This window comes from Nomascus leucogenys, chromosome 2 (genome assembly GCF_006542625.1).
Source record: "Nomascus leucogenys isolate Asia chromosome 2, Asia_NLE_v1, whole genome shotgun sequence".
Taxonomy (NCBI): Eukaryota; Metazoa; Chordata; class Mammalia; order Primates; family Hylobatidae; genus Nomascus; species Nomascus leucogenys.
Genome location: NC_044382.1, coordinates 42,472,748 through 42,488,960, shown reverse-complemented (window position 1 = coordinate 42,488,960; position 16,213 = coordinate 42,472,748). Strand labels below are relative to the sequence as shown.

General features: G+C 43.5%; 1 protein-coding gene across 3 annotated transcripts in view; it reads right to left on the bottom strand.

The window, feature by feature from the left end:
* Positions 1 to 16,213, bottom strand: part of TRPC7 (transient receptor potential cation channel subfamily C member 7) — a 197,390-nt gene that overhangs the window by 26,688 nt on the left and 154,489 nt on the right. For all 3 annotated transcript variants that reach the window (XM_003266416.3, XM_003266417.3, XM_003266418.3), the window contains 2 exons: positions 10,289 to 10,522; positions 6,101 to 6,365 (listed from right to left, as the gene is read on the bottom strand). In XM_003266416.3, coding sequence (XP_003266464.2) covers positions 6,101 to 6,365; positions 10,289 to 10,522 — 499 coding nt within the window. The remainder of the gene's footprint in view (positions 1 to 6,100; positions 6,366 to 10,288; positions 10,523 to 16,213) is intronic.

Genomic DNA, 16,213 nt, shown 5'->3' with positions numbered 1-16,213 from the left:
ACAGTCACCAGCTAGGGTATGAGAAAGGCACCCTTTTCCTTCCTTCCTTCCTTCCTTCCTTCCTTCCTTCCTTCCTTCCTTCCTTCCTTCCTTCCTTCCGAAAGGCACCCTTTTCCTTCCTTCCTTCCTTCTTTCCTTCCTTCCCCCCCTTTTTTTTTTTGGACGTAGTTTCACTCTGTCACCCAGGCTGCAGTGCAGTGGCACAATCTCGGCTTACTGCAACCTCCGCCTCACAGGTTCAAGTGATTCTCCTGCCTCAATCTTCCAAGTAGCTGGGAAAACAGGTGCGAGCCACCACACCCGGCTAATTTTTGTACTTTTAGTAGAGATGCGGTTTTGCCATGTTGGCCAGGCTGGTCTCAGACTCCTGACCTCAAGTGATCCACCTGCCTTGGCCTTCCAAAGTGCTGGGATTATAGGTGTGAGCCACCGCGCCCAGCCTAGGCACCCTTTTTCTATGCATTGTCACTCAGCTGTATTTCATCTATGAGCCATGGACCTTTTATTGCTCTTTTTCTAACCCTGTAACAAGAGTGCTGGGACCCCAGGAGTTCCATACAACATAAGCAGAAAGTCTTCACTTTATGGAATATGTGCATTTCAGCAAAGTTGGCTATAAAACAAACCTCCAAAAAGCGAATCCTATTTGTCTACTGACTTTTATGATAAGGTTAAAAATATGTCTCCAATCACAAAATTCCTAACAGTTTGAACTGAGAACTTTTCTTAAAGACTTTATTAAAGGAAGTGTATTCTCAGGCGATTTTTCTCTCCACTTCCTTACCCATGTCTTGGGATACTTCGATTTTGTACTCTGAGAGCATAAACCTTGTCTGAACACTTTTCCTTTCCTCGCCTGTGGTCATTTTCAGTTTCTAATAGAAGTGGCTTGGAGATAATGAGTTGCCAGCAGGTGTACTATCTGTCATGCCCAGACAGGCCCCAGCTCACCAACTAGTGACCCATGCTCCTCCCCTCAGGCCAGCGCTGGACACAGAAGTGGCTATGAAAAACAACCCAGACCTTCGAGAAAATTCTTGGTTCTGAAGTGGAAGGAGGCTGAAAAATTAGGAACTATTCATAGGATCTGACTTTGGGGCTTGCTCCCACTGGATCTGGCTACCTCTTCAGTAGCTTGTGCTTAAAAAAAATTGCCTGCATAGAGCCTGAAATCCCACTAAGACACTCACTTAAGTTAACAAGCTCCTTGTTTTGGAAGTACACAGAGCTGAGAGTGACTTCCATCTCCATATTGGTGCAATGATGAGGTTGGATCAGATTAGCATTTCTCATACTGTGATCTTAGACCATCTGTACCAGAATCTTCCAGGGGCTTGTTAGTGCTGATTTCTGGGTCCTACCCAGAACTACTGTAATTACACTCTCTAAGAGGAAGAGCCTGGGAAGTCCCACATTTAGCCACCTCCCCAGGTGACTCTGATGTGGTTTGAGAACCACTGATCTGTTAAGGCTGCTCATACTGTGTATTTATCCACACCTTGGGCTAAACCAATTTAATCCATCAATTTTCTTCTAGCCTCTTCATTGAGGTCTGCCAGATGGAGAAAATGAGAATCTGGGAGTGGCCGGAGGGAGGCGGTATGTGATTTTAGAACTGGAATACTCTGGGCGATAGGGCAGGGCTTGGTTGAGGATTGGGGGCTGCAGTTGGTAGAGAAGTCTTTCTTCTTTTATTTCCCTTTGTCTTAGAGTGCCTGCCCTACCTCTTCCCCTTGGGACAGTGCTACAACATGGTAAGACTGGTTTTTGTGAGCTGGCCTGGGACTGCACCCCTAGGGTGAGCAGAGCTCATATGAAAAAGCTCTCTGTAGGTTCCTAACAGCTGACTTTCGAAGTGGACTCCTGAACAGTCTTTAGAGATTCCAACTGCCCTTGGACATGGCAGCAATGGGGTTGGGGGGAGGTCAAAAGTGGGGCTGGGGGGATACCTGCAGTGTGCTCCAACCCAAATTTCCCTTCTGTAGGATTGGGTCTGCCGAGTCTATAGAAACAGATGCCGAGTTCTATAGACTCCTGCCTTACCCTACAAGCTCAAAATTCCACAGAGAACAGGCCACTCACCTGTGGGTGGGTCAAAGGGAAGATTATGAGCTGGGCAGGGTGGCCTGGGGATGGGCTGCTCTGGAGCAAACATTCGCCTGGTGAGGCTGTTTGACTTCATCATCAGCATGGCTGGCACTCAGAACAGCTTTGAGTATCCTAAGACACGAGTCTCATTTATTCTCACATGGCTTTTTTTTTTTTTTAATTAACAAAGAAGATCTCTTGGGGGTGACATGCTCCAGAGAGCAGTCAAAAGGTAAAAGATGACATTTACAAAAATCCATTCTTTTCTCTCTCCACTTCACTGCTCTATTGACTGTTTTCCTGTTCAATCAAATCCTATTCACAGCTACACATCCCATTTCAGCAACTGCCAAGGCGATAAATCTCCTGTCCTTTCTTCACTGTGCTTGCCGCCTCCCCACCCTTTCTCCTCTTCCCTATCCTAGAAGGCCTGGGGTCCTCTTGGTTGGGTCCCTTGTGTCTAGGAAATCTTCATTCAGTTTGCCTTTCCCCATGACTCTTCCTAATCCCAAAGACCCCAACCCAAGCCACCTGCCTTCCTCCCTGTATGGATTAGCTGTGCTGCATCTAGTTGAGAATTGTGGCTAGGTCAGCCCTACTCTAAAGTCATAATCTCTCTCTCTCTCTTTCGCCCTCCCCTCCCCTCCCCTCCCTCTCTCCTTCCCTCCCTTCCTTATTTCCTTCCTCTCACTCCTTCTCCTCCTTCTCCTCCTTCTTCTTCTTCTTTCTTCTTTAATGAGGTTTCACTATATTGCCCAGGCTGGTCTCAAACTCTTGGGGATCCTCCCACCTCAGCCTCCCAGCGTTGGGATTATAGACATGAGCCACCAGGCCTGGCCCCTTTGTCATTTTTCTGTGTGTCATGGCACTGATCTTCTGAGGGAGTGAGGGACTGTGGGCTGGTGATACAGGCTCTCTGTAGAGGAGGGAAGAGGGATTGCACTGAACACTCTGGGCAGTAGGAGCAGGACAGAAGTCCACGCTGTCAAATGCCCAGTCTACTGTTTATTTGACTACTTTGACTCTGGCTTCCTTTCTCCTGTTTATTCCCTCATTCTTGTTCATAAAGCATTTAATGAGCAAACAACCTTTGCAAGGCACCATGCTAGGCTAGAAACACAGGAGGGACACCAGGGTCTGATCACAGAAAGTAAGAGCCTTCGTTTGTTGGCTGACATCCTCTCCATGTTCAGTAGCAACGCATCCCATGTGGAGTGGATACATTTAGTTTTACCTTTAGCGGATCTAGAGCAAATTTGCTTTTGGGTGATTGAAACTTATTCTATTCCTTCAGCAGTTAATCACTAAGTATTGGAGTGATATAAAGTAGTCCAGCTGATTCAACAATGTGCTTGGCCTGTGCTGGTGGACAGTGTGTAAGCTGTCCACCAGAAAGGGCGCTATAGACCAATTCAGCACTCAGGTGTCTTTTCTTGCAATTTATTCTTCCCTGAGGATAAATTATTCACCATCTCCATTATCATCATTACTATTTATTGAAGGCTCACTTTATGCCCAGCATTGCATTTGATCATATTTCTTCTTATTGGATCCTTATAACAATCCTGTGAAGTTGGCTCTCTTAGTATTCTCATTTCGGAGCTGGGAAAATTGAGGCCCAAGGGATTTAAGCACTTGCCCAAGGCCACAAAGTCAGTAACAGGCCGAGCTCAGACTGAAACCTAGTCTGTCGGTCCATGGGGTACCAAGGCTCCAACATAGCCTGTGGGCTGAGGAGCAGAGCCAAGCACCTCTCAGGTGCATTTCTCAGCACTGGGCCTGGCACCTTTTCTCTGTGACACACAAACTACTTTGCTTCAGGGAGTAACAGCTTCTGTGGTTCAGCAGCACCAGAGTCCCACTCTTTTAGGTAGTTTCAGCTGGGTGGGGCAGTGCAGTCCGTAATTCTGAGCTCAGTGGCACAGAATTCATTGTACTTGGTTCTCAGAGACAAGTATCTTACCTTAATGGGTGATTTCTCCAGAAGAGTAAGATGAGGCCCTGCTGTGACCTGGAAATTGCTCAGGGAGTCTGAGGGGCAGGGCTCAGAGCCATTTCTACTAGCTGGAAAACTGACATTCTAGGCCACTCAGGGCTTCCTGGGGACAAGTGTCAGGAAGTGCTTAGCCCCGTTGATACTGGCTGCTGTGCTGGCATTCCACAAGGCTGAAAACCTGACTATCCTCCTTTCAAGATTTTGGGCAAGAGCTTGGTGAAGGCAAGGAGAAGTTCTGGAGCTGAGTGGGTCTGGGGCAGGACATGGACTGGAAACACTTCTGTTTCATAAAGTGAAACAGAAAGTAACACTTTCCGTTACATAAAGTGTTTCAGGCACTTTATGTAAACATCCTCATTTATCCATAAAGGTATTTGTGAGTAAGGTGGGAAATCTTATTTTCATTTTAAAGACGAAGACACAGAGACTCAGATAAATCAAATGACTTAAGTTCACCAGCCAGTATATGCCTGTGTCAGGAAGTATATTCAGGTCTTCCACACTCTTCCACTAGACCCATCTCGGTGCTACTGATGGCTGGCCCTCCAGGAGACTATCTGGCATCCTGCCCCCCCCACCCCATCCCCAGGGGAGGAGCTTTGGATCTTTGTGGACACAGGCTTAGAGAGCTCCATCATCACTTCCACGGTGGGGGATGTGCATGCCATTGTGTTACTCTGCCTGCTTTCTGGAGCACCCCTAGCAGCTACTTCTGGACCCCAATTTCAGTGTCTTGCCTCATGTTCAGGCTGCATGCCTCCTGCCTCTCTCACATGGGCTTTCCTTCCTTCTGCAGAGGCACATGATGCTGCAGGACTTGCTGGGTGTCCACACACAAGACCTGGCTTGCCCAGCCAGGCATGGAGAGCTGTGACCTGCAACCGCTCACAGACCTGCCTCCCATGCTGTGTGGATATGTCTTCCCCAGGGCTGCCCTGGAAGTGTAGGTGAGTTAATGTCCTATGCAGTGACTAATGAGAGACAGCAGATGGGACTGATCTGGATGATAAATTCTCTGTTTCTCAGCCTGATGGGCTATTCTGAGATGTGGTCTTTCCAGATAGTCCCCCTGGAGAGGTCCATCATGCCCAGGCTGTGTATTCTGGTGGACGGTGGCCAGGGAGCTGCCTGGATTTGCTTTCCCCATCCTCACTTCACACACCTCTCATGCAGCAACACCTTGTACTTGCTTCCCCTCTTCCCATTCTTCACTTTCCTTTTTCCTTCAGTCTTATTTCCCTTAGATTGCAACTCCCTCGCTCTAATAAAGTGTTAGCATGCAACTTTTACCCAGAGTTCTGTTTTCTAGGTAACACAGGCTAAGACAATAATAATAGTAATAATATTTTTTTTACCACATATTGAGAGTTTACTACATGAGTTACATCATCTCACTGAATCCTTGCACAATCTCTATGAAGAAAGTACTATTATTATCACCATTTTAAAAATGAGAAAATGAAGTCTTAGAGATGTTAACCCATTTCCCCTTTGCCCCAAGAATACTCGCCAGCATGCTTGCTGCTGCATTGTTTACCCTGAGACAACTCATGGATTGCAGTCCTAACTTTACCCCCAAAGTTTACCACAAAATCTCTCGCTTTTATTATTATTTTCACGTCACTCTAGTATATCAACTTTGGAAACAAAAGACAACATTCCATTAATGGCATTCTGTTTTTAGTAGTGGTCTTTCCATTTATGAAATACAGTAATTCCTGATTGCTGAAAATGTCAAATCCTAGAAAACGTAGCATTCCTACGTGTGATTTTTTTTTTTCTAAATGGGAACATGCTCTTGGTCACACGGAATGTAAGTGGCAAAGTGAGGATTTAACTCAACTCTTCTGTTCAACTCCAGAAACTGAACTTTAAGCCACCCTTGAATAAAGTTGCCTTTAACCTTGAGAGATAGCAAGGAAACAACAGTCTCTGCAAGAAGCCACCTTCAGGAGACTCCCAAGGATTCCCAGGAAGCCCTGGGAGAACCTCAGGGGAAAGCCCTCAGATACTCACGTTGTAAACGCTGGGTTGTATTTGGCACCTCGGTAGTAAGAGTACAGGTTGAACATCCCAATCATGAAGGCCACAAATACCATGATGAAAATGACCATGAACTTGAAGATATCTTTCACAGTTCTCCCTAGCGAGATCTGCAGGGGCCCAAAACTCTCGTTGGCTGGCAGGATGTATGCAATGCGAGAGAAGCTCAGCACGACGGCTATCGCATAAAGCCCTTCCGATATGATCTGAGGGTCTGAAGGCCACCACTTGTCCCTGGCTAAAAGAAAACAATCTGGGTTACTCACTAGGCCACAGGATCTATTCTAGAAGAGAAACCAGTTAGGCATCTTTAGAGGTCTCCAACTGCATCATTTGCCATTCTTGTCCTTGTCCTTAAATTAATCCCAGTATCCAGAAGTTGCCACCCTCCCTCTTGGAATGTGCTGGACCATCTGCCTGGAACACTCTTCTCTCACTTCGAAGTATGATTCATTCCTAATCCTCCTCTAAGACTCTGCTCAGGCATCACCTCTTTCAGGAAGCCTTCTGTGATCCCCCTTACCCTCACCATGGGCTGGGCAGGTTCCCAGTTTCCGTCTGTGCTCCCATTGTATCCTGTACACCCTCCATGTCTTGGCACTCACCAGGCCACTTGCTGTTCTGTCTCCCTCACCAGTGTTTAGCTCTATGCTCAGGAGTTGTCCCACTCACTGGGGAGGCAGCGCGAGGAGAGAGATGGGCAAGAGCATGGACTTGGAGTCAGACAGCCCTGAGGCTGAATGTGGCCCATCCACCTACTGGCCACATGACTCTGAGAGACAACTAACTAACTAACCTTTTGAGCTTTATTTTCCTCATCTCTAAATTATGGATAATATCTATCTCACAGGACTGTGGAGAGGATGAAATGAAATCATATATGTAAAGTGCTCAGCACAGGGTCTGGTACACAGCAGGTACAGATAAATGTTTGTCAAATGACTGAATAAACTTTTAACCACAAGTTTAGACCAGACACAGCTCCAAACAAATAAGCTCACATGGGGACCAGGAATCTAAAGGATCATGCCTGAGAAAATACTCTTGGGTTTTGTTCCTCAGGTACTGTGTGCTGGGATATTTGCTCCTTGATAAAGCTAAGGCCCCAAAAGTGGTGACCAGTCAGGCGGGTTTGCCACGACAGCCCTGTTCCAAGTAGGCAAGGGTCCTAGGACTAATCCTGAGCTGGGAAGGCTCTGCTTGTGGTCACTGTGACCACAAGGGCCTAAGCTCTCCTATGGGTATTTCTGCAGCAGAGCAAACCTGCAAAGTGTTCCTATTGCAGTTCTTATGGTACAAGGAGCAGCATCTATCACGAATCAGCTGTCTATTACATGTCAGTGATTCTCAAGTGAGGGCAGCACTTCTCTCATGGAGGATGTGTGGGGGTGTCTCTGGTTGTCACAGTGACTGAACAGGAGTATTACTGGGATGCTAATGTCCTGCAGTGCCCCAGACAGATCTGTACAATGAAAACTGCCCTGCTGGAAAAGCTAATAGTGTCCCTATTGAGAAATGCTGAGTGAAACATTAATTGAGAAACATTGAGAAACCTAAATTAGCACTTACACTTACATTAGCTGTAATTTTCACAACAGCCCTGTAGAGTAGATATCATTATTGCCAATTTTAAGATTGGATTTAGGGTATGGGGTCCTTTTCAGAGCCCGGTAAATGCAGATAGCAAGGATATTACATAGCAATTCGTGGCATTCCAAGGGAGATTGAAGAGGAAGGCTTTTATTCTTTATTTTCAAAACTAGGCTCTGTTAAATAATTATAATAATAGAGAGCAGTTAAGAAACCTTTAGTAAAGGAAGCCAGGCCACAAAGTTTCATGGAGTGATTCTAAATTGCATTTGGAAATATAATAACATTACAGATTCTATGTTCTCATCAAGGTCATACCTCAAAAATCCATGAAAGACTAGCAAGCAGAATAAATTATATGTTTTCCAATATATCTGTCATCTTCTATAGATAAATATTTGGATAAGATAAAATAAGACATAACTTCACCCGTTAAACAGAAGGAAAAAAAGGAATTCTTTGTTTCTGCAGCCTCTAGCTCACCATCTTAAACCTCAGTCACAATAACAAGACACTCTCATAATCTACTCAGATAGATTTAGCTGTTGTCAGATCCTGGTGACTAGGTCAGGACTTATATTGAAAAATATTATATTTCAACTGACTTGTAAAGAGTTGTGATGAGCGTAGAATGAACAGCACTGTGATGATTTGGACAAAGGGGTTTTCTCCTTAGAGCTATTTCCAAGAGAAAAATTGCCCTATCACAACCTGAAAAATTGGTATCTGCGCATTTGGTGCTGCAGAGGTTGGAAGGATCCACTGTCCAGCTGGCCACAAGAGGGCTCTCTTGCCCTGTAACTGGAGCACAAGTGAAGCCAGAAATCCAAAGGATTTCCAAGGGCACAGCGTGAACCGCAAATACAAGAGCAACAACGTACTATGCTTTGGGTTGGGTGAGACCTTAATACAACCCATAAAGCAACAGAAGTCAGAAGTGGACAATACTGCAGCCTGAATCCTGGCACTAAGAAAAGTACATAATGCAGGATCAATATTCTCTCATCCTTCCTTGATGAACCCTGAACAAGACAGAGAGGATAATATCCAAGCTATTTTGCTTTAAGGAAGTCTGAATTTGCCAAACCCCAAAATGGCACAGGGGGGGGTGGGTGGATGATTTATAATACCACAAGACTCTCCATTTCTCAATGGAGATTTCTCTACCACATTTACATGTAACATAATCTACACTGAAAATGGGCAGTTACTCAACTTTTGCATTACACGAACAACCCTCTGCAGATCATTGTTGTATCTGACCACAGAATCATTGTTGTATCGTACCACAAAGATTCGGTGGTCCCGGAGCCATCCGGCTTCATGTAACAGGGACATTCAACACTCAATCCCTTCAAGACGTTGCAGCTACCATTAACAAATGCCTACTAAGTGTCCAGCTGCTTTTCACTGTTAACAAGTATCTACTGGTCCTTCAACCTTTAACATCTTTCAGTTTCAGTACAGAAATTACAGTGTTTGAACAAGAAAATGACCCAAAAGGTAGTAGTAAGACATAACTTACATTAAAATAAGTAAGCAGACAATAGCTGCTACCATTAAGTGAGCATTTACTATTTTCACAGCAGAGTGCAAAGCGCTTCACATACACTATTTTATTCAACCCTCAAAACAAACTTTTTGACATAGGTATTATTATCTCTGTTTTATGTATGAGAAAAGAGAGCTCAGAAAAGTTAAGTAAACAAGATCTCACAGTAAACTACCGAACTAGGATTTGAATCCAGGTCTCTTCTACTCCAAAGCTTGGGGACATAACTACTATGCTATTCAGCATGATTTTCAAATCACGTCAGGCCAGGAGTCCCTGCTATACAAGGCAATCCTGTATTTTCTGGAAAATTATAAACCCTGCTATAAAAACCTGATTCTTCATGTTTAAAATAGGGACAAAAGAAGGACCCTTTTTTGCCGGGCTATTTGCAAGAATTATAATTGTGTGTATAAAATGTCTACACAGTTCCTGGCACATAGTAGGTTGTCAATAAACATATGTTATAACTATTATTAGTATTCCTAAAGTCTCAATCTACTACATCAAACTGTAAGGCTTTGTGTTTTGCAAGACTTAAGGTAATTAAGTTATCTTCTAAGAATGTATCTTGCCACCAAGCAATAACTGGGAAAGCAGGATTTATTTTTGCACAAAACACAGGGATCCAATATAGAAAGAAAATTCTTCCGCATATACATATCCCTTTAGTGTTCCTGGATGCACATCAGAAACAAGACGTTTCTTAAAAACAAACAAACTACAGAAATGTTCCCAAGGGCCTTTCAGAAACAAACTCATCCTTAACACAAAAAGATTCATTTCTCAAAGTCACTAATTCCACGTTCTATTCTGCTGGCTACACTCCCAGGACCAAGGGTTTTTTTGAGGTGGAAAGGATGCTCTGCACTGACTGTGGAACTGCCAAAGTTGGCTGCGTTACAGTTCATGGGCCACTTGATTACAAATGACGTTACAAATTCACCAGCCACAGTGAAGCACCAGGCCCACGTCCCGGAAGCGCCAGAATGGAGTAGGGGAAGCACCCTCCGACTCACCGTAGGTGAAGTATGCCACTTCCGGTGGAAGCGAGACATTGTGCAGCGTGTCGTCCTGCACGTGCTGGTCCACGTACAGCTGCGCCTCCGTGGCCTTCAGGAAGGCCATGAAGCGTGCCGTGAAGGAGGCCACGAAGATGGACAGCATCCCGAAATCTAGCAGGTTCCACAAGTGCAGCACGTACTCCCGTGGCCCCTCCTCCCAGATTTCCTTGCATTCGGACCAAATCATTCCTGTGGGAGGAGAAGGCCGGGCTCATTTTTCGTTTCTCTCGGCATTTGTGACCGCATGAGGTCATGGAGGGAACCAGAGTACAAATGTAAATATTAGCTCTTTGGAGCTGGGGCCGTCGATAGCCAGAGGCAGACAGAAACGTGTTTTCAAAGACAGATTTAGACCCAGGAGACTCTTGAGACTTGGCCTTGCGCTTACAAATACACTGTCCCTGGAAGTGAGGACAGAGTTCTCATTCGTTGATAGATTCTTGGAGGGAATATAGGAGAAATACAGTTGCTGACACTTATACACTTTAAGAACTGGGAGGCCTTAAAGAATCAATCAGTCCTAAATTAAATATGGGGAAACTGAGGTCCAGGAATTGTAAAGGGCTTTCTGAAGGCACCCCCCTCCATGTCCCAAATTCTACAGAAATGCCCCAAGAACCTAGAACTATGGTTTTTTTTTGGACATAGAACCCAGTTTTTTATTTTGTTTTGTTTTTAAATCCCAGATTAGAATGCTTCTGTATTTCTGTGTCATGAGCATACATTTAGGGTTATTAGATTTTTTCTTACTCTTTCATAACTTACTGGATTTTAAAGATATATGTCCTCATTGTTACATACTAAACAATATAGAAGTATATAAACAAAATGTTACTAGTTTCCCCAGCCTTCCTCTAAGCCAGCAGCCCGTTTGGCACCAGGGACCAGTTTCATGGAAGACAATTTAACACAGGGTGGGGTTGGAGTGGGGGTGGAGGGTGGGATAGTTTCCAGATGAAACTATTCCATCTCAGATCATCAGCCATGAGATTCTCATAGGATGGCAACCTAGATCCCCCACATGCATAATTCACAATAGGGTTCAGGCTCCTATGAGAATCTAATGCCGCTGCTGATCTGACAGGCGCTGGAGCTCAGGCAGTAATGCTGGCTTGCCCACCGCTTACCTCCTGCTGTTCAGCTCGATTCCTAACAGGCCACAGACTGGTACCAGTTGGCGGCCCAGGGGTTGGGGACCGCTGCTCTAAGCCATCCCTGTGAGGTAGCCTGAGCTAATAGTTGATGAGTATCCTTCTAGACCTATACTGTCCAATACCATAGCCACCAATCATATGTGGATACTGAGCACTTGAAATGTGTCTAGTCCAGTTCGAGATGTGCTGTAGGGTACACACCAGATTTCAAACACTTACTATGAAAAAAGAATGCAAAGTATCTCATTAATAATTTTTTGCATCAGTTACATGTTACAGTGATTAATATTTTAGATATGATAAGTATATTGTTAATTAATTTCACCCATTTGTCTTTATAATATGGCTTTTAGAAAATTAAAAATTATCTATATAGCTCACAGTTGTTGCTTGCCCTATATTTCTATTGAATAATGCTATTCAATACCTTCACATTTACTGATTACTAAATTATTACTAATACTATTTAAATTATTTTAAATTACCGGCATACTTTGTTTTACTGCACTTTATTGTGCTTCACAGGTACTGTTTTGTTTTTCAAATTAAAGGTTTGTGGCAACCTTGTGTTGGGAAGGTCTATTGATGCCATTTTCCCAATAACATGTGCTCACTTTTTGTCTCTATGTTATATTTTGGTAATTCTCACAATATTTCAAACCTTTTCATTATTATATTCATTATGGTTGGTCTGTGACCAGTGATCTTTGTGATCTTTGATGTTACTATTGTAACTGATTGGGGGTATCATGAACCACTCCCATATAAGATGGCAAACTTAATAAATGTTTTGTGTGTTCTGACTGCTCCACTGACCTGCTGTTTCCCTGTCTCTCCCTCCCCTTGGGCCTCCCTATTCCCAGTATTTCAACAATATTGATATTAGGCCAATTAATAATCCTACAGTGGTTTCTAAGCTTTTAAGTGAAAGGAAGAGTTGCACATTTCTCACTTTAAATCAAAAGCTAGAAATGATTAAGGTTAGTGAGGAATGTGTATCACAAGCTGAGATATGCCAAAAGCTAGGCCTTTTGTGCCAGACATCTAAGTTCTGAATGCGAAGAACAAGTTGCTGAAGGAAATTAAAAGTACTACTCCAGTGAACTCATGAGTGATTGATTAAACCAGCTATGGCATTCCCTTAAACCAATGCCCAAACCAGAGGAAGACCCTCACTCTCTTTAATTCTCTGAAGCCTGAGAGAGGTAAGGAAGCTGCCAAAGAAAAGTTTGAAGCTAGCAGAGGTTGGTTCATAAGGTTTGAGGAAAGAAGCCATCTCCATAACATAAAAGTACAAGGTGAAGCACCAAGTGCTGATGTAGAAGCTGCAACAAGTTATCAGAAGATCTAGCTAAGATAATTGATAACAGTGGCTACAGTAAACCACAGATTTTTGATGTAGATTAAACAGCTTTATCTTGAAAGAAGATGCCATTTAGAACTTTCAGAGCTATAGAGCAGACATCAGTGCCTGGTTTCAAAGCTTCATAGGACAGGCTGACTCTCTTGTTAGGGACTACTGCGGCTGGTGACTTTAAGTTGAAGCCAGTATTCATGTACCATTCCAAAAATCCTAGGGCCCTTAAGAATTATGCTAAATCTCTCTTCCTGTGCTCTATAAATGAAACAAAAAAGCCTGGATGACAGCATATCTGTTTACAGCATGGCATATTGAATATTTTAAGCCTACTGTTGAGACTTACTGCTCAGAAAAAATATATTTCTTTCACAATATTACTGCTCATGGACAATGCATGTGGTCACTTAAGAGCTCTGATCCAGATGTGCAGGAGATTAGCATTGTTCTCATGCCTGTTAACGTAGTATCCATTTTGCAGCCTGTGGATCAAGGAGTAATTTTGACTTTCAAGTCTTATTATTTTAAAAAAATACATTTCATAAGGCCATAGCTGCCATAGATAATGATTCTTCTGATGGATCTGGGCAAAGTAAATTGAAAACCACTGGAAAGGATTTATCATTTTAGATGCCATTCAGAACATTAGAGAATCATGGTAGGAGGTCAGAATATCAACATTAAATGGAAGAAGTTGATTCAAACCTTCACGGATAACTTTGAGAGGTTCAAGACTTTAGTAGAGGAAGTTACTGCAGATGTGATGGAAATAAGAGAACTAGAATTAGAAGTAGGGCCTAAGATGTGACTAAATTGCTGCAATTTCATGATAAAACTTCAATGGATGAGGAATTGTTTCTTATGGATGAGCAAAGAAAATGGTTTCTTCAGAGTCTACTGGTGAAGATGGTGTGAACATTGTTAAAATGATGACAAAGGATTTACAATATTCTGTAAACTTAGTTGACAAAGCAGCAGCAAGCCTTGAGGGTATTGAGTTTAATTTTGAAAGAAGTTCTACCTTGGGTCAAATGCTATTAAACTGCATTGCATGCTACAGAGAGATCTTTAGTGAAAGGAAAAGTTAATTGATGCAGCAAACTTTATTGTCTTAAGAAATTGCCACAGCCACTTTAACCTTCAACAACTACCATTCTGATTAGTCAGTGGCCATCAGCATTGAGCCAAGACCCTCCACCAGCAAAAAGATTATGCCTCGTTGAAGGCTCAGATGATTGTTAGCATTTTTTAGCAATAGAGTAATTTTAAAATTATGGTACTCACTTTTTTTAGACGTGATGCTATTGCACGTTTAATAGACCACAGTATAGTGTAAATGCAACTTTTCTGTGCACTGGGAAACCAAAAAATTCCTGGAACTTTCTTTACTGGGATACTTGTTTTGTTGTAGTGGTCTGAAACTGAACTTGGAATATCCTTGAGGTATGCCTGTATTAAAACGTAACCATTCAGTTTCAATTTGAGCACCTACTATGTGCTGGGCACTGCCATATGTATATATGTATTATCTTAAATCCTTGCAACAATCTTATAAAGTACATTCTGTTATTATCCTATTTTTACAGCTAATGAGTCAGTGGCTCAGATGATTGTAATGTGCCCTGCTAGGAAGCAGGAGATCTGGAATTTGAACCCAAAGGTCTACCCCTAGCGTTCATGTTCTTGACCGCTATACTCTTCTGGCTCTCCAGGAAATAAAATTGGGCTCAAATCAGTTAGAAAAGACTCTTGAACATTTTATGTCATCAAAGAGTCTTATGACTACTCAGACCTGGGAGAGCTTTGTTGTGGAACAATGCTACACTTAACCTGTATTTTTAGAGGGATTCACGTGGTAAAAGAATCACCAGCTGGTCAGTGAGTGAAACAATTCCAGCTCAGTGACCACACGCTCCCTAGAGGCTAACACCGATAGCCTCTTTTGGCAGTCCCTCGGCCCTGTTCATCAGACATGATGGCCTGCTTTCTTTGGCACCTCCTGCCCCTCCCATTGCTCCTCCTCAGCTTTCTTTGCTGCTTTTCTAACTCTGCCCACTCCTTAAGGGCTGCAGCTTTCCAGGTTTTTGGCCGTTCCCATTCTTCCCTCTGACCTCAAGTTAGTGCATCTAGCCCTGAAACTTTGTCCTTCATTTCCTTGCATATGTCTCACAGATGAATATCTTCCTAATTTTCCTTAAGAACTTCAAAGCTGAATTCCCCCCATAGAGAGAGACTGCTGTTAGTGGGTTACTGGATCCCTCAAGCTGGCCTCACCATCCCTCCCACCCTCACTGTGTCATATCCTTACCCAGTATTCCCACTTTTGCACCCCTGACTCTTCTGGCTGTCACCAAGGATCACTGCAGTTCTGCAGATCCTTCTCTAGTGGATGTCAGATCCATCTTGCTCTTTTAGTCTTCAACTCTATTCTCTGACCTCATGAAGTTTGGGTCATATCATGGTCACTTCTGTCTTCAGATACCTGTGGTGTATTCCTCATAATACCAAGATAAAGTCTAGACTCCAAAGCTAGGCTGTCATACCTTCCTATGATATTCCACAGTTTTCATACACCCTGTACTCTAGCAAAGCAGGCCCATCCAATAGTCCTCCAGCAGTTCTACCCAACTATTTGCTGTGTTTCTTCCTTTCTTTTTCCCAGACCTTAACCCAAGCACACTCACAGATGCCTACATAATACAGTGGTCTTTGAGGGTCCAGCTGCTGAAAAAGCCTGGCGTCATAGATGATGCTGGGAGTAGACAGTAATGAGGGCTCTGCCGTGGTCAGAGCCTGGCTGGCTTGCTCACAGGCCCACATGTGGGCACTTTCGAGTGATGAACTGATGACTTTTACTTGTCTGGGACTATGCCCAGGGACTATTTTAGTCAGAAAATTTCCCTTTCTGTTGAAAATGGCCCATGAAATAAAAGGATTTGAAATGTTTTTCTTTCCATCTTTTTTTCTTTTTTTTTTTTTTTGAGATGGAGTCTTGCTCTGTCGCCCAGGCTGGAGTGCAGTGGTGTGATCTCGGCTCACTGCAACCCCTACCTCCTGGGTTCAAGCGATTCTTCTGCCTCAGCCTCCCGAGTAGCTGGAACTACAGGCACATGCCACCACGCCTGGCTAATTTTTGTATTTTTAGTAGAGATGGGGTTTCACCATATTGGCCAGGCTGGTCTCAAGCTCCTGACCTTGTGATCCTCCTACCTGGGTCTCCCAAAGTGCTGGGATTACAGGCATGAGCCACCACGCCAGGCCTGAAATGGTTTTCTAAGGAGAAAAGTAATTTGAGAGCAGCTGTTTGGAGAAGAATCATGGCTTTATTTAATTAAGATCTGCATATTTGTATCAAATTGGAATCCCCAC